General features: G+C 49.9%; 1 protein-coding gene and 1 long non-coding RNA gene across 2 annotated transcripts; one reads left to right on the forward strand and one right to left on the reverse strand.

Moving 5' to 3' along the window:
* The first annotated feature begins 1,925 nt into the window (after window positions 1-1,925).
* Window positions 1,926-10,946, forward strand: LOC140902465 (uncharacterized). Its single transcript, XR_012156071.1, has 3 exons — window positions 1,926-1,971; window positions 10,028-10,069; window positions 10,589-10,946. It is a non-coding gene; the product is annotated as an uncharacterized LOC140902465 (long non-coding RNA).
* On the reverse strand, window positions 4,289-17,218 carry ENSA (endosulfine alpha). The gene is made up of 4 exons (XM_073322558.2): window positions 17,047-17,218; window positions 10,078-10,203; window positions 7,316-7,482; window positions 4,289-5,550 (listed from the first exon to the last, which is right to left on the reverse strand). The coding sequence occupies exons 1-4, from the start codon at window positions 17,101-17,103 to the stop codon at window positions 5,493-5,495; spliced, it is 408 nt and encodes a 135-aa protein (XP_073178659.1). The 5' UTR covers window positions 17,104-17,218; the 3' UTR covers window positions 4,289-5,492.
* Window positions 17,219-24,783: the final 7,565 nt, after the last annotated feature.

Below are 24,783 nucleotides of genomic sequence, written 5' to 3' on the forward strand. Positions count from 1 at the left end.
AACAATGCATTCCAGGCAAGTTATTTTTGCTTCAGTAGATCAAAGTGTTTCCTTTTACTGGACCAACAAACAAAGTGTCAGGCCCCCCAAGGTCCATTCTTTAGCTCTGAGGACTCTATCCTTGCTGGGTATTGAATTCTTGCCACTAAAACCAATACAGGTTTAAAAAGGCTTAGGAGCTCAGAGACCATTCAGGCACCACAGGGCAAGACCTAGCACATATTTCCCATCAAGTGCTGAGCCTTGAGTACACAAACAAACATGGGCAAAGCACATACTTGGCATAAGACACAGAACAGTATGTTCTTGCCCAGGGCACAGTACAGAAACTTGCACTCATGGCCTGGCTGGGGAACAGATGAACTTGAGTTTTGAAACATCTAACAAGGATCTAATATATTTAAATAGAAAACTGATCTACAAAAGTGTCAAGTCCTCTTTATGGCCGTTTGATGGGTCTTTAATTCAGACACATATATTTCAAAGTGGCTATAAGACTGAGATGTGTTTCAGCATCAATTATAAATGTGGTGGGAAGACAGGGGGAGTTTTCATTCATTTCTCTTTCTAGCAAGAAACTTAGGTTAGGCCTAACCTTCTCTCACTGAAATCAATAGGAATTTTGCCAGGATTTTAACAGGAGCAGGATTGGTCCCTATTGTAAACATGCAACCAGTCTAAGTTAAATACACACACACACGTACGTGTAAAGTAAGTGCTGAGCACAGGATTGGTGTTAGGCTTTTCTAAGGTGCCTCTTCCCATGTATGCTGGTATTACTGCATATTCCCTACAAATGAAATGTAAACCCTTAGAGCTAGTCTGGTTTCAATAAGTGATGTCAGTGAAATGAAATGCTGTGATTTAATAATAGGATCTAACTGCAAAGAGAAAGACAACAGATATTAAACCTTAAAACAAATCAGAGAGATATTTTAAATGCAGGAGCTTATTTTCCAGTCTTAACATCAAATTCCATCACCATTGTATTAAAGTGGGTTAATATACTTATTTTCAAAATAAGATATAAGATGATCCATGTATCTAGGTTCAGACCCATAGCACTGCTAAACCACTGGGGATGGCTGCCTCGACTAAGCTCTGGGTTGGAAAAATTTGCATTCCCTAGGATCACAGTTCAAAATCCTGGTGGAAATCAACTCAATACTCTGCCCTTACACAGCAGATAAAATCAGTTCCAAAGTTTTCTGTTAATAGAAGTCTTTCAAAGGAGACTTTAAATACTGAGTTACCATTAGTCACACCCACACACACTTTTACAGAACCTAGATTTCATAATGGTAGATAGATGTTGCCCCAGAATTCTTGACCAACTTCTCCCCCACATCACTGCTGGTTACTGCCCTCACCCAAACATACAGCTCCATTTCATGGGAACCAGATGGACTGTGTCTGGTTTTTGGGGTGATCAGTGTAAAACTAAGTACTTTAGTTAAAACATTGGCTGAGGGAAGAGCTTTGTGCTGACTTCAGTCAGAACCAGATGAGTGTCGATTTCCAAATTCTTGATTAGCATCCGCCACTTAGCTCACTTGATCTCTATTATTGATTGGCCGTTTTTTTCCCCCCAATCAGTAAAGTGGGTCAGGATAGGGCACTCTAATCACTTGCACTAATATTTGCCAAAAGGGTACTTACCAGAAACGTTATATTACAGTTATAGAGATTGGAGAGTCCCATTTGCTTTCAGCTGTACTTTTGTTTTCTATTTGGTGCTATACACATTTATCTCAAAGTGCTAAACATAGGCTGTAGCCTAAAAAGAGCAGAGGTAAAGAAGGCAGGTGTTGGTGGGATCAACACTACCGCACACAGATACCCTGAAACTGGAGATTATTCAACTGAGAGGGAAAATATTAGCCAGGACCTTTGTGTTATCCTCTTGTCTCATTCTGTGCCTTCTCCCTAGGTTCAAGCAGGAGAAAGGACCTTATATCCAGAACAAGAGAGGTAAGTTAGTAGGCTGCAGGTGAGTGCTCCATTAAGTTTTGCTTCAGAACCTTTGAAGTCAATGGGAGTCTCCAATGGGTTTTGGATCAGACCCTTGTCCATGGTAGTTACATTCCTACAATCTCAGTCTTCATATACAAGGAAACACGATGCTCAGCCCACCTTTTTCTCCATGTACCACTGGAAGGGCCACAAAAGAATGAGGGGAGAGGGAAAAAACCATCCTCCAAAGCCCCAATAGTCTACAATGAATCCTGACTCAACCCTAGGCCCCATAGGTATCAACTTGTCCTTGGTCCACTGCAAAATTGGAACCTTTGGCCAGATAGGGTTCTGGAACACTGCACATGGATGAAAGATTTTTAACCACTACACGTCTCAAGGGTGATGGAGAGGGGAGATTGAAAATATTGCCTCAGCCCGCTGTGATCTAATTGTAGCACAGGGGCCACATATTCTACTGTCGCGGTACACGATGGGAACCTGCACTAATGCAAGGCCCCTTCCTTGCGAGGGCCTGCTAAACTACCCTTTGCTAGACTAGACTGTGGTGGGCATACTGTCCCTAGAGCCGCCGCTAGGGGTAAGCGGACTAAGCAATTGCTTAGGGCCCTGAGCAGCTCAAGGGGGCCTCCTATTTGCTTATTATAGGGGGGGTGACTTCCTTCCCACCCCAAAAGGAACAGGGTATTAAGAAATACCATTGCAACAAACAGAAATTTCATAAGGGAAAATGTATTCCCTAGGAAAGTGCTTTTATACATCAGTTTTTTAAAAATAAACCACCTCAAAGGAGTTTCTTTCAGTGCAGTTAATTGTTACAGGGGAAACAGGAAAATAGTTTTGATGGAGGGGAAAAAAAAAATCAATCACATGATTTTAGAAGTGTTGTAAGTTAGTTTTGCTTAGAGGGAGAGAGAAGTGGGGGGAGGAGGGAAGATGTTGGATTTTTTTTATCGCTAGATAAGATTAACAACATTTCTTCTGCCCCCTGCTGCTCACAAAAAGGAATGCTACAGGCTTCCTTTAAACGCTAGTGGGCTCAATTCTCCATCAGCCTGTACCTTGTACAATCATTTACACCAGTTTAAAATCGGAAAGATGGTGTTTTGCACCAATGCAAAAGACCAAATCTTCAGGACAAACCTAGCATTCCAGTCCTAAAAAACCTCAAAGACTTAATAATATTGGGACATTAACAAATCTAGTTTGCATTTCCTACCTGTGCAATAAGATAAAGTACTCCAAAGCAAATGAATGTATTTCAGATATTGAAAGTCCCCCACTCCCAGAGAAGTATGAATGGCTCTGTGGAGCTACCGTTTACACATTTCTGCAATGCCTATTCAATCAAACTACAGCACAGCATCATCCTGTAAATACAGTCACTTTGCTCAACAAGCTTTGGTTGAAATCCTACTAACAGTGAACTGAAAGTTTCCTTGCACTTAAAAAAAAAAAATCAAGATTTATAATACTTCTGTTAGCTCAGACACTGATCTATCAAAATTTCAACTGGACACAAGCGTTGTTTTTTTCCAGCCAGTAGAAACAAAAGACTACTCAGCTATTTTATCTAGGGTTTTATTCCATGACATCAATACCTTACTTATCCTCCAATAGTACCAACAGATTCAACCTTTAAGGCAAGCTCAACTTGCGATCCCTTCTATACCATAGTCCAGCAGTGGATAAATAACGGGCATGAGTGTTGGTTTGATATAATTGTGCCTTATCTGGATGCCACCCTCTCTTCAGGAAACATGATTCCATAGGAATTGCAGCAAGGAACCCTTTGGGATGAAAAGTCAGCTCTTTTTTGGGATCCTGGCATCTGTGTCTAGGAAAGTATCAGTCAGCTTGGCCCATGAAGAAAAACACAAATCCAAACATACTAGCTCATTAAACATGCAGAGGTCCTTTACTGTTTTGCTGTCAGGGCTTCTATTTCTAATTAATAATAGTTAGCTTCATCCTTTCACAAGCAAACAAAAGAAGTTTCCACTTAGTTATTTCCCCAGAAGAGGGAATATATATATAAAAAATTATAGCCATGCTTCAGTTTTTCCCAGAAGTCCGTTTAGACTAAGGAGAAATCATTCCAAGGACAAAATATTTGTATCCTAAAGTTGTATGTGGTGCAACTGTCCAATGAAGATCACTAATTCTATTTCCACATTTAAGGCTGCACACCAAGAAGCTGAGCTGCAAATGCCAAACAGTGGAATAGAATTGGAAGGAAGCCACTGTGAAATACATAACGCTCCATCTTTCCCCACTGTTTCAGTTTTCATGACTGAACAAAAAATGACTTCAGTAGGTGTTTGAGACAAGTTTATTTTTTAAAATAATCCTCTCTCCTGATGTTTTTCACCCAGTATTTTGAAGGTAATTTCTTTCTCCTTTATATATAAATACACTTGGTATTTCCTGAATCCTGGAGGGAGTAGGGGGAATGGTTCGACATGTTCATTCCCCTCTGTTCTCTTTGTCAATAAGATTTCACTGAGATCAACACCATGAAGGTTTAGCCAACAGCTAACAGGTACTTAGTGGTGCAAGTGTGGGGTTTGTTTTTTTTTTTGTTTTTTTTTTTGAAGAAAAAAAGCATAGAATAGAAGATAGAGATGAAGATGATGTAAAAAATTATATATATTTATATATATGATTCATATCTATTTACAATGTGGCTGGGACAAACAAACAGCAAGACATTTGAGGAGATTATACAAGACACCAGTAGCTTTTCCCCCAACCTTCTCAGATTGCTTTGGAACCTGGACATAAGGCATGAGGAGACGGAGACTAAAGAATGAAATTACACATTTACAAAGAAGGAGTTCCCCACTCCCGCTAAACCCGGTCTCCTTTTCACTCTGGTGAAATTGACTTTTTATTGACCAGTCTCTATGAAAAGAAAAAAATGGTTCTTTACAACCTCAGAAACATGGATGTTGATTTGTACGATGTGTCAGGCTTGGCTTTTTACTTCTTTTTTGAAGCAGGACTCTTAGGAATACCCTGATTAGCTAGATGCAATACCATGCTTTCCCATTTAGAATCATCAGCAGCAAAACATGGTCAACTGAAACAGACCTTTGTATGAATTACTTGGTAATTTTTAGTCCCTAAAGTAAGGCATAGTAGAGAATGTATGTAGACAAAGCTACATCAATTATGGAGTTTCAAGTGTTAACTTTCACTTGGTTTTCTTCACCTTGATAGGGTATCCTATAGAATGAACTGACTCAACAGATTCCCTCCCCTGTCCCCAAAAACAAAAAAACAAACCCAAATCTTTAAATTCTGGACTTAAAACAGAGATTCATGTTTTCTTTTAGCACAGCAAGCTGCATGCTGAAATCTTAAAGTCATCATTCCAGTGAAACACCTTTTAACCCAATACACTATTGCATCTCTGCTAAAATATTCCTTAAGATGATAAATGCAGTCCGATCCTCTGTTCCCAGTGAAATGCTGTATTTTCTATGCCACACGAAGACCATATTTGACATGCATTATCAGTTGTGATCTTGCATTCCACAGGCTGCATCCATTGAATCAACATGGTTTTCAGGCCTGAAACAGACACAGGCAGGAAAAACAAAACAAAAAACCAAGCTACTAATGTGTTATGTCATTAATGCAAGTTTGCTTTTATGCTTCTTTCCACTCCATCCTCTCAGGTGTTTTTTGTTTTTGTTTTTTTAAAACAGGCTGGTGACCTTCTATCCTGAAATCCTATATCTTCAAAGAGAATTTCCTCTTCCCCACGCATCCTCATGTGTTTAGAAGGGTCATAATTATTGTCCCATTTTTCTGAACTACAAAAGCCATGTTTGCTTTACACTCTTCCTAATCCTTTCCAACAGACTTAAAAATATTTGTATTGGTAACAGGCTGCAGTGCAGAGTTAGTTATTCTGTAATTTCAGCTATTAGTTAAGGGGCTAGCCTAGGACTCAGAATTATGGAATCTATGAATGAATCTAAGGTCAGAAGGGTCTACTGTGATCATCTACTCTGACCTCGTACAAAACATAGGCCATAATACTTCCCCCAAATAATTCCTAGAGCAGATCCTTTAGAAAAAAACCTAATCTCTATTTAAGAAAGGTCAGTGATGGCGAATCCACCATAACCTTTGGTAAATTGTTCCAATGGTTAATTACTCTCACCGTTAAAAATTTACACCTTATTTCCAGTCTGAAACTTGGGAGATACAGGTTCAGTTCCTTGCTTGGCCTCAGTCGTCCTTCGTGACAATGAGCAAATCACTTAGTCTCTGAGCCTCAGTTCTCCATCTGTAAAAGGGGGATAATAGTACTGCCGTGCCTCACTGGGGTGCTAGGAGGATCAATACATTAAGGATTGTGAGGTGCTCAGATACTACGGTGATCAGGGCCATACGAGTTCCTGAGACAGAGCGATTTAGTCACAGGTACAAGTTCTGATTGAAGGTAAGCAGGTGGTTTTAAATGTTGACAATTAAGAACACTGGATTTTCAAAGAGGAAATCAAAGATTAAAAACCTGCTGATTCCAGGAAGTAGAACTTGAGAGTCTTCTGTCAAGAGGGCTTACTCTAATTTTGCCAAAGCACATTGGTTCCTGTGACTATGGAACAGTTCCCAATTTGCTCAGCCAAGCAGAATAGGAAATCTTGACATTTCTTTAAAAAAAACCAAACACACATTTTGCTGAATTACTTTCTGTATTCTCACTAATTTCTTGTTCAGGAGTTCCACTATTCATTTAGCTCAAGCATAAAACATATACCCATGGGCCACCTGTTTACTGGTTATCCTAGTCCTGGCCAATTCTCTGATTGCCTTCTGTACAGTCACCATACCTCTCAGTACCTTGGACCTAGTAGCTGAACGGCAAGAGGCCCCTAGAGTCTCAGGACTTGCATTCCAGTTGTGCAACCAAGCTGAGAGCCAATAGTGGACTGATCCTTTAGTGCAGTATTCTACTTTTATAAGCTTCCTTGCTTGTATAGTGAGGTGGCAAAGTTCAAACACTTCTGCTATAACTCCTCTGATACCTGAGGGATTTGAGCTGCATGCAAACTAAGGCAGCAAACTGACTTTGTATGGAAAGGATCCACTCAGCTGACTGATCACCAGCTGTAAAAATCTGCACACACCCAGGACTATAAACACATCTCACTTGCTTTTCCTTTTGTTTGATTACTGTAAGTATTTGAATAATTACATTAATTCCGATCATCCCAGCCCTATAATACAGTGAAGTTCAATCAGTTTGACACACACACCCCCACAAAAAAAAAAAAAAAACAAAAAACCCTCAACAACAACAACAAAAACAGAAGTGCAGGTTTACCCTGCCAGCTTGCTGGTTACAAGTGATGACTTTCTTGGTGGAAGATCTTGTGGTGTCGGGATATGGTCTCCTGTCACCAGGTTATTGTCAGGCCCGGTGCTTGGCAACTGCTTGTTCTTCATCTTTGCCTTGGCCATATTGTAGTCACCCGAGTCAAAATACTTTTGCTGAAAGAGGGACAGGATTTCAGGTTACTTCGGCAAAGTCTTAAGAAAATATACTGCCCAAAGACTTGTTGGAATACTGTGAACATACAAGACTTATCTAACCATGAATGTATTTTCTTGATTTTAGTAGTAGCTTGGTCAATGTACACCATTGTGTCACTGAATTTGCAGACTCGTTAGATAAGCCTAGCCTGCACTTAGAAGTTCCAGTAAAGCCATAAAACTATAGCTACCGCAGCAGAACCCTGCTACTATAGACAGAGGGCTTTTGCTGGTATAGTTCATTCGGGTTCGGTGCGCAAAATAAGCTACCCCAGCAAAAGCGCTTTTGTGCTGGAATAACCACATCTAAGCTAGGGTTTTTGCTGGCACAGCTATGTTGTAAACAAACAAACCCAAGCAAAATAACTCTCACACCCCTATCAGGCAAAGCTATGCTAGCAAGATTTATGTATAGCCCTGGCCTAAGAACAGGCACTAAATCCTCACTTTAAAGAAACAGTTACATAACACTTGAAGCCGGACAAGCAGGCTCCTTCCACACAAGGAAATCCACCTTCACATTTTATACACATACTTTTAAGTAAGTTTGTAACACAACCAGTCACCCCCAACGAATTTTAGGCCTTTCTGTAATACTTATTTTAAAGAAGTAAATGATCATGGTTATCACTTTACTAACGTGTACTGTAAATAAATACAAGTCACCAAGTACAACAGCAGTTGATAAAGCTTTAGAACAGAGAATCTCTGTTGTGTTTACTAAGTTCCTTAAAGGGACTTTTAAAGCCCAAACACTTGACCTACTGTCACATGGCTGGTTTCAGAGTAACAGCCGTGTTTGTCTGTATTCGCAAAAAGAACAGGAGGACTTGTGGCACCTTAGAGACTAACCAATTTATTTGAGCATAAGCTTTTGTGAGCTACAGCTCACTTCATCGGATGCTGTAACCCTAATGGGGAAAGACCCTGGGACCCAATTTTCATTCACACCATTCTGGTAGCATAAAAGAAGCCTTAAAGTGGGTGTAAATGTCATGTCTGCCAGAGCACCATAAAGGGGCTTTGGTGTAAATGAGAAGGGCCTGATTTTGCTCTCCCACTGGTGAGAATTAGAGGAGAATCAGGCCCTAAATATCGGATTTAAAAACAAAAACCCCAACTGCTTCCATGCCAAGAAATTAAATAATCATTATTTTTGTGCTTGCCCTGCAGGCTGTTACCTAAAACAATATTAGCAGAGTAACATCAACAGCAAGAGATAATGCTGGCACACAACCATGTTTTGGCAGGATGAAAGGCTATAAATAAAAGCTATAAAAGGAAAACAATGATGTTAATTCCAGTGAAGCAAAGCAGAGGCAGTGGGCAGAATCCCTGTGTTCTAAATGGGAAAAAAGAGCAAAATAGTTGCGTTTTCCCAGCTTCTCAGAGGATTTTTATACAACCTGAAGGGGATAAGACTGTACCAGACTGCTTTACAATAGCTTTGTAAAATATTACAGCTATAAACAAGATGCCAGGCTTTGCTTTACTGAATTTCAGCGAGGGCTTTAACAAATTCCTCAGACGGAGGAGTCATGAGGCCTAATATACCATTGCCTTGAACCTTGGCCAGTCGTACACCAGTCCGGAGTGGGTGTAAAATGCTGCCATTCTGAGCTGGTGGCATTTCTACACCCACTTTGCACAGGTCTAAGTGACTGCACAAGGTGCAGGGCAATGGAAAAATCAAGCCCACAGTTTCTAATTTTGCATCATTGTTCTTTAAGAGTTCTACTTTGAACCCACATATGAGATTTGGAACATCTGATCTGCCAGATCACTGGCTGGTGCACGACCAGCCCCACAGCGTTAAGGTAGATCCCAGGGAGAGGCCCAGGTGGCACAAGGAAGTCAGTGCACTAGTTTCTAAGTATCAGAGTCCAAAGCATGATGGGTCACAATGTGGAGAAATGGGAAGCCACTGAAACAATATTCACATAGCAAAATCCACCACACAAAAGACAGCATTGCTGTTCATGAAAGGCCCAAGACAAGAACAGCCTGGGATGATCTAGATCAGGAGGTGCAGAGCTTGGGAAACAGGGGAATGTGCCACACAGACATCTACTATGGCGACTTCAGTGGGTTTTAGATGGGGCCAATCCCAAAGAGCTTTAATCAGGTCCTACAGACCCCTGGCACAAGCTTGCATCATCAATAACATTCATAAGCACAAAGTCACTCAAGGTACAAGTAAACTCATTCATTCTGGACATTTACATCAAAATTACATTTGTTCCTACATTTGAATACTTTTCAAGTGGTCTTGTCCAACTTATTTCATGCCTGATATATCCCCAGGCCACCAATGGTAATGAATATAAACGGCATAACAACAAGTTCAGGTCACTGGCCCGGTTTGGTCAATAGATAGAAATATAAGCACCTTAGGTACATACTGAATCCAAATCTCTCATTCAATTCAGTCTTTACTAACAATGTCTAGACTACTTTAAATGCTACTGTCTATATCTTATACACTTTTCTTTACACCATCTAGTGATGATGACGCTTAGCTTCCAAGACAAGAGCATTTGAGTAGGTAAGTACCCCTTTCTGCAGTCTTTTCATTAGGAAGTCTGACCCTCCTGGCTTCTGTCCTAAATTAGGATATTTGGCTTTTAGTTTTGCTTCTTCTGCTTTCTCAGGGATGACTGCTTCCTTCTCCTGTGTATCCTGAAAAACAAGAAACGGATTAAAGCTATTCAACCCTATGAAAGAGGACACCTTTATTTTACCTCAGAAATCTAGTTATATAATGTTTGTCCTATAACTACAAGCCTAATGTTTCGCTAATTGAGGTGTGGCCCCTTAAATGCTTAAACATACTTTGAGAACACTGTAAACTCAATTCTAAACCCATAGGGGGAGTGGCTTTCTCAGAAAGCCTGTGGGAAAGCGGACAGATAAAATGAGCCAGGTGAGAGATACAGTCATTGATAAGGAGCCATCAGTAAGTTCAACCCAGGCAATGAGATTCAGCAGGGAGTCATCAGTTTCACATCAAGTCCCACCAGTTAAATGTGGCACCATCTCTAACTCTTCTAACCTTTCCACACAGCAGCAGCCAATTGGCTTAGCCAATATGGGTGATGGCTAGAAATTCAACCAAGCTTTTATACTCAAGCGCAAGCAACATGCCAGAAACAGCTCCCAGATGGGTCACAGAGATCAAGTTCTGCTGCTTCAACATGGAGTAGTTATTCACATGTATCCAATGCATCAACATTCCCCAGTGCCGTTTCCTAGCATTGCTTAAAGATAGTTGTTTTAAACAATTGAGCTCTCTGATCACTAAGAATCATTAAAAGGACAAGAGGCAAATCAATGTTTTTAGTGCATATTTTTTCATAAAGGGGAATTCCATAATGCTGAAGAGTGCATGTAGACAGCCCAGGAAGCCAGAAGGTCTCTGTATCCATACAGCACAGATCATATCAGAGAGGTTTACCCTGAGCCACCCCACCCCTGTGTGTGCCTCAGCCCTATGCTGAAGAGAAAACCGTTCCCGAGCAAGATGTTATTTCACCATCCAAGACTCTTTATCCTATGGACTGCGTTACACAGGTCAGACTTGCAGTCCTTTCTGGCCTTAAGATCTATGAATCTTTGGCCCCTCTGCAGAGATCCCCACCAATCCCTCAGGTGTGATGGTTTTTGCAACATGCACACCTGTCTACTAAGAATTGGACTGAGACTTTGCAACTTGTGTCGTAAAAACCAAACAATGCCGACTCAAGTCAGTTTCTACCAAGGCCAAATTCAAACTGGCAACTCCAAACCCATTATCGATCATCTATGCCATCCAGTATTGCGGACGCAGCAAGCTCAGCCCCAGGGGCAGAACACCACATACTATATATATCATATCTCTGGTTGATCAAGAAGTGGCATTGACTTGTTCTGTGGCAAGTTCCTTCTCATCCCCCTGGGCCCAAAGGCTTCTTGCCTAAGCACAGAGTAGATTAGGCAAGGTAAAAACAGGGTTGAGATTTTCCATGTCCTTGCTGGAGTCAAGGGGAAAAAAACAAAACACCTTTATCTTCAGCTTGGCATGCAGGTGTCAATATGGTCACGAAGAGAGTTGCTAGAGCAAGATCATGGAGATAGAAGAAACAGGATTCTGCTCAATGTCACTAGAGGGACCACGAGTTTGAGCCAGACTAGCTACTCCTATGTTCCGATTACATTTAGTTCCTCTTGCTAAAAGGGCAGGACAGAATCCATCCAATTAGACAATCTACATTTGATTTTAGTAAAGAGAACAGGCAAATTTCTGCCTTAACGGTTAGGATTGGGCACATTATTGTTGAGTTCAAGACACCTTTGCTCAGAAATATATAGATGGAACACTACTGAAACAGACATGTGAAACTTTAAAATTGGAAAAATTAACAAAAAAGAAATAAATCAGTATCCTAACCTAGAAAATTAGTGGAGGCCTGTAAATATCTGATAATGTAGACTGGTTTTTAAGTGACAACATCAGGACTATTGTAAAGAAGTTGCTGTACAAGAGCAGAAATTCTTGATGGCTTCAAAATTGATGCCATCTGCAACTATTTGTCTCAGCACAGTGGTAGAGGAGGTTTGAGGGCTGCCTTGGATGTATTACTCACTAACGCCCCTCCAATCACGTGCGGAAAGAGGAATAGAAGGATTGTCACACTTCTGTCGTCCAAGACAGTGCTTAACCCAGCCCTATTCTTTAAGCGGAGTTTGCTTAAGTAAAGAGGACTGTGTAGACATGAGTCAAGCAGAGCGTGGATGTCAGCAGAACCACAGAGTGACTACGTTTCTCAGTTCTTTCAGAATTTTTAAATACAGCTTTGAGAGCAGACTCAATGGTATAAAAGCCCTGAGAATATGAATTACCAAATACAGTAAATTCCATTTCCTAGAGCTATACTGCTTATTACACCAGAGGGTCAACAGTAGCTGGCCAGAAATAGAATGGCACAGTCCATCCTAAGAAATCTTGCTGTTCTGTTATTCTTGAGAAGTCAGCTGTTGGAAGGCATTTCAGTGGTCTCTAAGTTTTTCAAAGATTTAGAACAGAGGCCACTGGCCTGTTTAAGATCTGGATTTAGATGATTTTTCTCTACAGAGAGCAGCCTAATGGGCTGTGTCAGCTCTCTCTCCCTGCTGCATTCACTTTCTGGAAACCTCCATTCCTGCTAGTCACTATTGCCACCAATTCCAGAAAAGTAAGATCTTGCACAGTGAGAACTCAGTTCAATTTAGAAGGCCTGTGCAGCATATCTAAGATCCTCAGATTTTATTTGTTGCTGGCCTGCACCAACCTGTGATATTTGGTCCATTACCAGGCAACACACTGGAAGGAGAGGCAACATATTTCGAGAAGCCACTGCAAAATTAATAGATTAGCCAACAGAAAGTGAAGGCAGGCGTGCTCACATCTCAAAATCCACATCATCATAACTGTTCATTGTTCACTGTCTCAGACTGATCGAGCCATAGACAGACACTGAAAGCTCTCAGTCTTGGGTCTGGTCCTTCCAGGTAAGGAGAGAAGTACAGGAGGAAGTTGGTACTGCTGGTGGTACCAATACTGAATGTGTATTTTGGCAGTTAGAGTCCATGCTGGGTCGAGAGGGAGGTAGACTGATAGCATCCTGGCTGATAGTTGAATAGCGGGTTGGAGATAGGGGGTAGAAACCATGTTTCCTACCTGCGTAGGTATCTTATTCGCCAATCTATCAAGCATATGAGAAACTGGGATGGAGAGGCTTGGAAGCCAGGAGGCAAGATATGTGCCTGGCCCAGCACAGACAGGCACACTGGAGGATGCTCTGTGGATGACAGGTGGTGGCTAGTGACTATGTGTAGCCCAACTAGAAACATACAAGTTGGTATCTGGTCTATTAAAGGCAGTTGACAGCTGCTGAGAAGTTGGCTGTGGAACCTAAGCCACAAGTGTTCTCAGATATTTTCTGCTATAGTATTCATTCCAATGGTGTTAGGGTTAATGGAGATTTATCGCTCTGGCTGTCTTAATGAAGTTCTCTTTTCTAGGAAGTGGATACAGGTAGACAGATGCCACTCAGCCATCTACAACTCAAAGAGACACTGTCCCAAGAAATAAAGAGATTCTTTACTGTCAGAGAATTAGAGAGAGAAGCACAAGTTCCAAAGCGGTGTTTGGTGTCTCAGCAGGAATTCTGGCAGTGTTACCCATAGCCCAATAGTTCTTACCAGATACTCTCAATCCCACCTCCTCCGTTCAATTATTTATTTTTAAGTCATATCTCCATACATGGCCACAAAGGCTATTTCCCTCCCATTATCCTAGGTACGCGATCTTAAACTGCTGATCAGGCCCTTTACAGTCAATGGCTTTGTGCTTTACTCTACTTATTGGAATAAGATCAGTGGCCAACACCATAGCTGGGAAATTAATACCAATTAGCATTTTTCGGACAGCATGGCTATATGTGCAGCACTGCAATACACCTGAACAAAGAGACAATGGCACCTTTTCAAAAGTGTGATGCCACTTGCCTATCAAGATAGATTAAGCCACCAGGATCCACATAGGACACACTTATGTCCTGCCACTATATACAGACTGCCACAGAGCTGATGTTAATGTTTAGTCACTGTTCAAAATTAACGGTGATACACAGCTGCCACTTTTCCCAGAGGACGTGTATCACTGAACACATGTGCCCAGATGGCCAGCAGGTTTTAGCTGCATGACTGTTAGCCTGTATTTTAATACTGTAAGAGCCGGAAAGCCTATTGTTCTGACAGATCCCTGTTGTACTGGTGCCACCATAGTTTGGGCAATAACCAGTTTGGCTGAGAGCTGGCCATGTGTTTGTATGAGAACACCTGGCCTGTGCTAATCCTGCTCCAGTTCTGAAGCTTGAGATGGCAGCGCTGTGTATAGAAACTCTGAGACAAAACAGGCTTCAAGGTGTTCTTGCAAACTCTATTACCCAGAATGCTCTTCCGCTTCACAACTATTAGAGATGGGGTGAGAGCTCCGAGAAAGCATTTAGATGCGAGTGTTACAGGTGGTTAAAATGTTTCTTTTGTGTAGGATTTGTGTGCCAGAGTAGTAGAAAGATTTTAACCTCCAGGCTGCACACCATATAGCTGTTTGTGGCAGCACAAGTAAAAGGGTCAAAGATTTTCTGCATCACGGGAACTCAATCTTGTGGCAGTGATCTAGCAGTGGCCGTTAGTAAGTGGTTGGACGGTATCATTGCTGGGGTGAAAATGTCTAGCCAGCTGTCACAGTCCATTTACTTAGTATAAAACTTATTCTGGACCCTTGCAGGCACAAATGCAGTTCTCTTTTGCATAGCTTCCCAACTGGTCCTATATAGGGCCCGATCCACAGTCCATTGAAATCAATGGGAGTCTCCTACTGACTTCAATGGGATTTGGATCATGCTCATACACAAGCTTCAGAAACATTTAGATTTTTTAAAATTAAGTCTGATGGTGGAGTGGCATTTGATATTCAGGGTCCCCTGCAAAAGTCATTAAGAGAAACGATGCCTTCTGAGGTTGGGAAGTTACATCCTCTGTTGTACCCATTTTAGCATTTTAAAACGAGAGACTCTTTAGGAGCAAGTATTTCCCTATATTAAAAACCAAGAGTTAAAAGAGTTAATATTTAAAATTAAGGTTTCAGATTGGAAACACTTTCTCCCCCATCCCAACATATATGATTTCTAGGACAGACGATGCCAAGGCATTTTGGAAGAGACCATTTAAGTCACGTTTCTCCTTTCCCTAAAGCTACCGTCTCCTCTTTGGTTACCAGCCACTTAAAGAGAATCAAGAGAAAAGAACAATTGGAAAGACAACGCGTCTTTGATAGGACAGTCTTTAAATAAATATCCACTTTAAATAAAGTGGATAAGTCTGAGTAGCTGTTCCCCTCACGACACCGTGGGCAACACTCTAAGGATGTCGATGACTCAGGGGAGCTGCACACCATGAGGCAAAACAAGAATTTTTGTGCAGAAGGGTTATGTGGGATAATTTTAAATCATTACTCACTACAGTTCACTCCTGCAGTGTTAATACAAAACCTCCACTACAGTTTAAAACCACCCCCGAAGTAATAATTTTGCCTCTTCTCATCTACTGCAGCTGCATTTTCGGGCCGCCCCCCTGAATTCTGCTTTAGCCTAAGGAACTTTATTACCCTCAAATAAATCAACAGCTTGTGCATGTAACTACAGAATTGGCTACAACAAAGTGGTTGCTTTACTGCAAGCCTGAACTGGTATTTTGAGAGAAACATCTCTCCCCCTTAATACCAAAGGGAAATTCCCTTACTTCCTTTGAAGCAGCCGTTATTATATAATCCTAATTTACCTCCACCTCATGCAAACCTGATCTCGCCTTGCCTGAAAAATTATTTACGGAGAAGTCATGAAACTGAGGTGAACTGACATGATTTATACTGAAACCACCAAACCATCTGCTTTTAAAGCAACTCCTGCACTCTTAATGCTTCTTGTGGCTGTCAGTGGGCTGGGCAGTCAGCTTTGTCCCACCATCGGGGTCTTAACAGGGGGGAGAGGGATACTTATTATAAGCCATTTCACATATATGTTCGCAGAGTTGTAGCTGTGTTGGTCCCAGGAGACACGCATGGGTACGTGTGGTAGTATTTTTCACTGGACCAGCTTCTGTTGGTAGAAGATACAAGCTTTCATCTACAAGCTTTTCGATTCTTCAGATGACCTGATGGGGCAGGTGAGCTGAAGAAGAGCTCTGTGTAGCTCAAAAGCTTGTACCTTCCACCAACAGACACTGGCTGGTGCAATAAAAGATATTACCTCATCCATCTTGTTTCGCTCCACAACATGTAATCATGGTTTCATGGAGACCTGTAACCTTAGCCCTGCTCTACACTTAAAACTTCCACCCCTGAGCACCCTAGTTAAACCAACCTGACCCAGGTGAAGACACAGCAAAATCAATGGAAGAATTCAAGCCCCCCAAGCTCCAACTAACAGTGGAGCCCCCCATGCTGAAGTCCAAAGCCCAACCCAGCACTCCCAGATCCTCCCTCCACCATAATCCCCTGCCCCTAGTGGACCCACCCCGAGCCTGGATTCAGACCAGGAGCTCCCCCAAAATCACAATCTCCCCCCATTCCTCTGACCCTCTCCCACCCCATGGCTGCCCCCTTGCTCCAGAAGCTTCCACACCCCCCCAGTATCCCATCACCCTGCTCTGACCCAACCCTGTCCCGCCTCAGAGCTGCCCCACGCCCCAGAGGCCTCCACACCCCCCGCATCCCACAATCCACCACCCCTCACCCACCCAGACTCACTCTGCACTTAAGCCCTATCTACCCCTCGACTCACACCCCCCGGAAGTACCACCCCAGCAGGCCTGTAGCCAATGACCAAACACCATTACCGGGAGCGACGAATACGGCAGCCAATCACAGTGCGGCGGGCGCGTACGGGCAGTCCAAGTGGCCAATCGGAACCCAGAACGATCCCGCCGCGACTCAGCCCTCACCTGTTTCTCGTCGCCCGTCTGTTCGCACCGGCTGTCGGTACCGAGCTTCTCCGACATGGTGGGGCAGGGAAGGGAAGAGGGACGTCACTGAGAGAAGGGCCGGTGTTCTGCTTCCCACACTCTCCCCGGCTCCTGTCACTTTCACTCTGTAACCAAAATGGCCGCCGCCGCCGCCCCCTAACGTTTCTGCCTGGTAACTGACAAGCAGAGCAGCCAATAAGAAAGCTTCGGAGGCCGGGGTGACATCATAACCAACCAATCACAGCCCTCAGAAGACGGGACGAGGGGGGTGGGATACTGAGATGGGACAGATGGGGCAAAGGGCCAATGGAGAGTGAGGCAAGAGCAAACCGGGCAGGGCAAAACTTGGGAATGACGAAAACTGAGCGGGACCAATAAGAGGCGAAGAGGAGGCCGTGGGGCGGGGAACCAAAATAGGGGGCGGGGTGAGGCGGGTCCTGGCTGTGGCGGGGGAAATTTCATTGGCTGCCCTGAGCTCCGTGGCGCCCGGTCCAGCCCCTGGCTCGAGCAGTGGCCTGGGTGTGAGGGCGGGGACTGGCGTGAGCCCCGCCCCCTAGGCATGGGGCCCCGCCTCCAACCCCCCGTTCGGGACCCGCCGTCACCCACGGGGACCCACCCCCCGGACCCTCTGGGACTCACCACTGCCCCCCCGGGACACGCCCCCCACATCACCCCGGGATCCAGCACCGCCCCCCAGGAACCTCTGGGACCTGCACCCCTACATCAGCCTGGAACCCACCACTGCCCCCCCCCGGAACCCACCCCCCATCACCCCAGGACACGCCCCCCACATCACCCCGGGATCCAGCACCGCCCCCCAGGAACCTCTGGGACCTGCACCCCTACATCAGCCTGGAACCCACCACTGCCCCCCCCCGGAACCCACCCCCCATCACCCCAGGACACGCCCCCCACATCACCCCGGGATCCAGCACCGCCCCCCAGGAACCTCTGGGACCTGCACCCCTACATCAGCCTGGAACCCACCACTGCCCCCCCCCGGAACCCACCCCCCATCACCCCAGGACACGCCCCCCACATCACCCCGGGATCCAGCACCGCCCCCCAGGAACCTCTGGGACCTGCACCCCTACATCAGCCTGGAACCCACCACTGCCCCCCCCGGAACACACCCCCCATCACCCCAGGACACGCCCCCCACATCACCCCGGGATCCAGCACCGCCCCCCAGGAACCTCTGGGACCTGCACCCCTACATCAGCCTGGAACCCACCACTGCCCCCCCCCGGAACCCACCCCCCATCACCCCAGGACACGCCCCCCACATCACCCCGGGATCCAGCACCGCCCCCCAGGAACCTCTGGGACCTGCACCCCCACATCAGCCTGGAACCCACCACTGCCCCCCCCCGGAACCCACCCCCCATCACCCCAGGACACGCCCCCCACATCACCCCGGGATCCAGCACCGCCCCCCAGGAACCTCTGGGACCTGCACCCCTACATCAGCCTGGAACCCACCACTGCCCCCCCCGGAACACACCCCCCATCACCCCAGGACACGCCCCCCACATCACCCCGGGATCCAGCACCGCCCCCCAGGAACCTCTGGGACCTGCACCCCTACATCAGCCTGGAACCCACCACTGCCCCCCCCCGGAACCCACCCCCCATCACCCCAGGACACGCCCCCCACATCACCCCGGGATCCAGCACCGCCCCCCAGGAACCTCTGGGACCTGCACCCCTACATCAGCCTGGAACCCACCACTGCCCCCCCCCCGGAACCCACCCCCCATCACCCCAGGACACGCCCCCCACATCACCCCGGGATCCAGCACCGCCCCCCAGGAACCTCTGGGACCTGCACCCCTACATCAGCCTGGAACCCACCACTGCCCCCCCCCGGAACCCACCCCCCATCACCCCAGGACACGCCCCCCACATCACCCCGGGATCCAGCACCGCCCCCCAGGAACCTCTGGGACCTGCACCCCTACATCAGCCTGGAACCCACCACTGCCCCCCCCGGAACACACCCCCCATCACCCCAGGACACGCCCCCCACATCACCCCGGGATCCAGCACCGCCCCCCAGGAACCTCTGGGACCTGCACCCCTACATCAGCCTGGAACCCACCACTGCCCCCCCCCCGGAGCCCACCCCCCATCACCCCAGGACACGCCCCCCACATCACCCCGGGATCCAGCACCGCCCCCCAGGAACCTCTGGGACCTGCACCCCCACATCAGCCTGGAACCCACCACTGCCCCCCCCCGGAACCCACCCCCCATCACCCCAGGACACGCCCCCCACATCACCCCGGGATCCAGCACCGCCCCCCAGGAACCTCTGGGACCTGCACCCCTACATCAGCCTGGAACCCACCACTGCCCCCCCCGGAACACACCCCCCATCACCCCAGGACACGCCCCCCACATCACCCCGGGATCCAGCACCGCCCCCCAGGAACCTCTGGGACCTGCACCCCTACATCAGCCTGGAACCCACCACTGCCCCCCCCCGGAACCCACCCCCCATCACCCCAGGACACGCCCCCCACATCACCCCGGGATCCAGCACCGCCCCCCAGGAACCTCTGGGACCTGCACCCCTACATCAGCCTGGAACCCACCACTGCCCCCCCCCCCGGAACCCACCCCCCATCACCCCAGGACACGCCCCCCACATCACCCCGGGATCCAGCACCGCCCGCCAGGAACCTCTGGGACCTGCACCCCTACATCAGCCTAGAACCCACCACTGCCCCCCCCGGAACCCACCCCCCATCACCCCAGGACACGCCCCCCACATCACCCCGGGATCCAGCACCGCCCCCCAGGAACCTCTGGGACCTGCACCCCTACATCAGCCTGGAACCCACCACTGCCCCCCCCCCGGAACCCACCCCCCATCACCCCAGGACACGCCCCCCACATCACCCCGGGATCCAGCACCGCCCCCCAGGAACCTCTGGGACCTGCACCCCTACATCAGCCTGGAACCCACCACTGCCCCCCCCCGGAACCCACCCCCCATCACCCCAGGACACGCCCCCCACATCACCCCGGGATCCAGCACCGCCCCCAGGAACCTCTGGGACCTGCACCCCTACATCAGCCTGGAACCCACCACTGCCCCCCCCCGGAACCCACCCCCCATCACCCCAGGACACGCCCCCCACATCACCCCGGAATCCAGCACCGCCCCCCAGGAACCTCTGGGACCTGCACCCCCACATCAGCCTGGAACCCACCACTGCCCCCCCCGGAACCCACCCCCCATCACCCCAGGACACGCCCCCCACATCACCCCGGGATCCAGCACCGCCCCCCAGGAACCTCTGGGACCTGCACCCCTACATCAGCCTGGAACCCACCACTGCCCCCCCCGGAACACACCCCCCATCACCCCAGGACACGCCCCCCACATCACCCCGGGATCCAGCACCGCCCCCCAGGAACCTCTGGGACCTGCACCCCTACATCAGCCTGGAACCCACCACTGCCCCCCCCCGGAACCCACCCCCCATCACCCCAGGACACGCCCCCCACATCACCCCGGGATCCAGCACCGCCCCCCAGGAACCTCTGGGACCTGCACCCCTACATCAGCCTGGAACCCACCACTGCCCCCCCCCGGAACCCACCCCCCATCACCCCAGGACACGCCCCCCACATCACCCCGGGATCCAGCACCGCCCCCCAGGAACCTCTGGGACCTGCACCCCTACATCAGCCTAGAACCCACCACTGCCCCCCCCGGAACCCACCCCCCATCACCCCAGGACACGCCCCCCACATCACCCCGGGATCCAGCACCGCCCCCCAGGAACCTCTGGGACCTGCACCCCTACATCAGCCTGGAACCCACCACTGCCCCCCCCCCGGAACCCACCCCCCATCACCCCAGGACACGCCCCCCACATCACCCCGGGATCCAGCACCGCCCCCCAGGAACCTCTGGGACCTGCACCCCTACATCAGCCTGGAACCCACCACTGCCCCCCCCGGAACCCACCCCCCATCACCCCAGGACACGCCTCCCACATCACCCCGGGATCCAGCACCGCCCCCCAGGAACCTCTGGGACCTGCACCCCTACATCAGCCTGGAACCCACCACTGCCCCCCCCCGGAACCCACCCCCCATCACCCCAGGACACGCCCCCCACATCACCCCGGGATCCAGCACCGCCCCCCAGGAACCTCTGGGACCTGCACCCCTACATCAGCCTGGAACCCACCACTGCCCCCCCCCGGAACCCACCCCCCATCACCCCAGGACACGCCCCCCACATCACCCCGGGATCCAGCACCGCCCCCCAGGAACCTCTGGGACCTGCACCCCTACATCAGCCTAGAACCCACCACTGCCCCCCCCGGAACCCACCCCCCATCACCCCAGGACACGCCCCCCACATCACCCCGGGATCCAGCACCGCCCCCCAGGAACCTCTGGGACCTGCACCCCTACATCAGCCTAGAACCCACCACTGCTCCCCTCCGGAACCCACCCCCCATCACCGCAGGGCACGCCCCCCACATCACCCCGGGATCCAGCACTGCCCCCCAGGAACCTCTGGGACCTGCACCCCTACATCAGCCTGGAACCCACCACTGCCCCCCCCGGAACCCACCCCCCATCACCCCAGGACACGCCCCCCACATCACCCCGGGATCCAGCACCGCCCCCCAGGAACCTCTGGGACCTGCACCCCTACATCAGCCTGGAACCCACCACTGCCCCCCCCGGAACCCACCCCCCATCACCCCAGGGCACATCCCCCACATCACCCCGGGATCCAGCACCGCCCCCCAGGAACCTCTGGGACCTGCACCCCTACATCAGCCTGGAACCCACCACTGCCCCCCCCCGGAACCCACCCCCCATCACCCCAGGACACGCCCCCCACATCACCCCGGGATCCAGCACCGCCCCCCAGGAACCTCTGGGACCTGCACCCCTACATCAGCCTGGAACCCACCACTGCCCCCCCCCGGAACCCACCCCCCATCACCCCAGGACACGCCCCCCACATCACCCCGGGATCCAGCACCGCCCCCCAGGAACCTCTGGGACCTGCACCCCTACATCAGCCTGGAACCCACCACTGCCCCCCCCCGGAACCCACCCCCCATCACCCCAGGACACGCCCCCCACATCACCCCGGGATCCAGCACCGCCCCCCAGGAACCTCTGGGACCTGCACCCCTACATCAGCCTAGAACCCACCACTGCCCCCCCCGGAACCCACCCCCCATCACCCCAGGACATGCCCCCCACATCACCCCGGGATCCAGCACCGCCCCCCAGGAACCTCTGGGACCTGCACCCCTACATCAGCCTGGAACCCACCACTGCCCCCCCCCCGGAACCCACCCCCCATCACCCCAGGACACGCCCCCCACATCACCCCGGGATCCAGCACCGCCCCCCAGGAACCTCTGGGACCTGCACCCCTACATCAGCCTGGAACCCACCACTGCCCCCCCCGGAACCCACCCCCCATCACCCCAGGACACGCCTCCCACATCACCCCGGGATCCAGCACCGCCCCCCAGGAACCTCTGGGACCTGCACCCCTACATCAGCCTGGAACCCACCACTGCCCCCCCCCGGAACCCACCCCCCATCACCCCAGGACACGCCCCCCACATCACCCCGGGATCCAGCACCGCCCCCCAGGAACCTCTGGGACCTGCACCCCTACATCAGCCTGGAACCCACCACTGCCCCCCCCCCGGAACCCACCCCCCATCACCCCAGGACACGCCCCCCACATCACCCCGGGATCCAGCACCGCCCCCCAGGAACCTCTGGGACCTGCACCCCTACATCAGCCTAGAACCCACCACTGCCCCCCCCGGAACCCACCCCCCATCACCCCAGGACACGCCCCCCACATCACCCCGGGATCCAGCACCGCCCCCCAGGAACCTCTGGGACCTGCACCCCTACATCAGCCTAGAACCCACCACTGCTCCCCTCCGGAACCCACCCCCCATCACCGCAGGGCACGCCCCCCACATCACCCCGGGATCCAGCACTGCCCCCCAGGAACCTCTGGGACCTGCACCCCTACATCAGCCTGGAACCCACCACTGCCCCCCCCGGAACCCACCCCCCATCACCCCAGGACACGCCCCCCACATCACCCCGGGATCCAGCACCGCCCCCCAGGAACCTCTGGGACCTGCACCCCTACATCAGCCTGGAACCCACCACTGCCCCCCCCGGAACCCACCCCCCATCACCCCAGGGCACACCCCCCACATCATCCAGGGATCCACCACCGCCCCCCAGGAACCTCTGGGACCTGCACCCCTACATCAGCCTGGAACCCACCACTGCCCCCCCCCGGAACCCACCCGCCATCACCCCAGGGCACATCCCCCACATCATCCCAGGATCCACCACCGCCCTCCTGGAACATCTGGGACCTGCACCCCTACATCATCCTGGAACTCACCACTGCTCCCCTGGGACTTGCCCCCCAGGACCCACCCTCCACATCACCCTGGGATCCACCACCACCACCCCGGGATACGCCCTCACATCACCCCAGGACCCAGCCCCTCCATATCACCCTAGGACCTACTGGCATCCCCCCCCCCCCCCAGACCACCCCCCAGGAACATCTGGGACCTGCACCCCTACATCATCCTGGAACTCACCACTGCTCCCCTGGGACTTGCCCCCCAGGACCCACCCTCCACATCACCCTGGGATCCACCACCACCACCCCGGGATACGCCCTCACATCACCCCAGGACCCAGCCCCTCCATATCACCCTAGGACCTACTGGCATCCCCCCCCCCCCCAGACCACCCCACAGGAACCTCTGGGACCTGCCCCTCCACATCAGCCTGGAACCCACCACTGCTCCCCTGGGATCTGTCCCCCAAGACCCTCTGGGACCTCACGGTACCCATATCCCCACCACTGCCCCTGAGGACCCACCCCACATATCACCCTGGGACCTGCCTCCGCCCTCCTGGGACCCACCCCCTCAGAACCCCCTGGCCCCCCCATCACCCCAGGGCCTGCTCCCCGACCTCAGGACACACACCCCCACACCATATTACCTTGGGTGCCATACAGTTTGTGTCTTCTGTGGTGATTCAATGCTGAGTCCTCCTGTTCTTGGGAATTTGGGATGGGTCCCAACTTGGATGAAAATGATGTTTGCACAATTAGTGTGTAACCATGTGAATGGCAGTCGTTAACATGTTCTGATCCCAGTTTGGAGTGAGCAGCCTAGCTTGCATATGGTTCTTTAATCCAGCCATTCTTTATGCCCTTGGGGACAGCTAGAGCCTGAATTTAGGCCCAAAATGTAGATTTTTGTTCAGGTTAAGGGGAAATTTGCACAATATAATATAGCTAGAAATGGGCTCCTCCAGCTGCATTTAAGATCTGAATTTCAAACACACAATACTGAATACTGCTTGCAGATGTGGTCGCCCCATCTCAAAAAAGAAATATTGGAATTGGAACAGGTTCAGAAAAGGGCAACCAAAATGATGAGGGGTATGGAACGGCTTCCGTGTGAGGAGAGATTAATAAGACTGGGACTTTTCAGCTTGGAAAAGAGATGGCTGAGGGGGGAGATGACTGAGGTCTATAAAATCATGATGGGTGTGGAGAAAGTAAATAAGGAAGTGACTGGGCCTGGGAGTGGCTGGCTCATTACAAAAGCAGCTTTGCCTCTCCTGGAATTGACACCTCGTCATCTATTATTAGGAGTGGAC

Source organism: Lepidochelys kempii, chromosome 24 (genome assembly GCF_965140285.1).
Source record: "Lepidochelys kempii isolate rLepKem1 chromosome 24, rLepKem1.hap1, whole genome shotgun sequence".
In the NCBI taxonomy this organism is placed as follows: Eukaryota; Metazoa; Chordata; order Testudines; family Cheloniidae; genus Lepidochelys; species Lepidochelys kempii.

Excerpts from the sequence above, each read along its gene's own strand:
- ENSA (XM_073322558.2), bottom strand. The coding sequence starts at position 17,103 with ATGTCGGAGAAGCTCGGTACCGACAGCCGGTGCGAACAGACGGGCGAC. Across the intron at positions 10,204-17,046 it reads AGACGGGCGACGAGAAACAG|GATACACAGGAGAAGGAAGC; the intron begins GTGAGGGCTGAG and ends CTTGTTTTTCAG. Across the intron at positions 7,483-10,077 it reads TGAAAAGACTGCAGAAAGGG|CAAAAGTATTTTGACTCGGG; the intron begins GTACTTACCTAC and ends TCCCTCTTTCAG.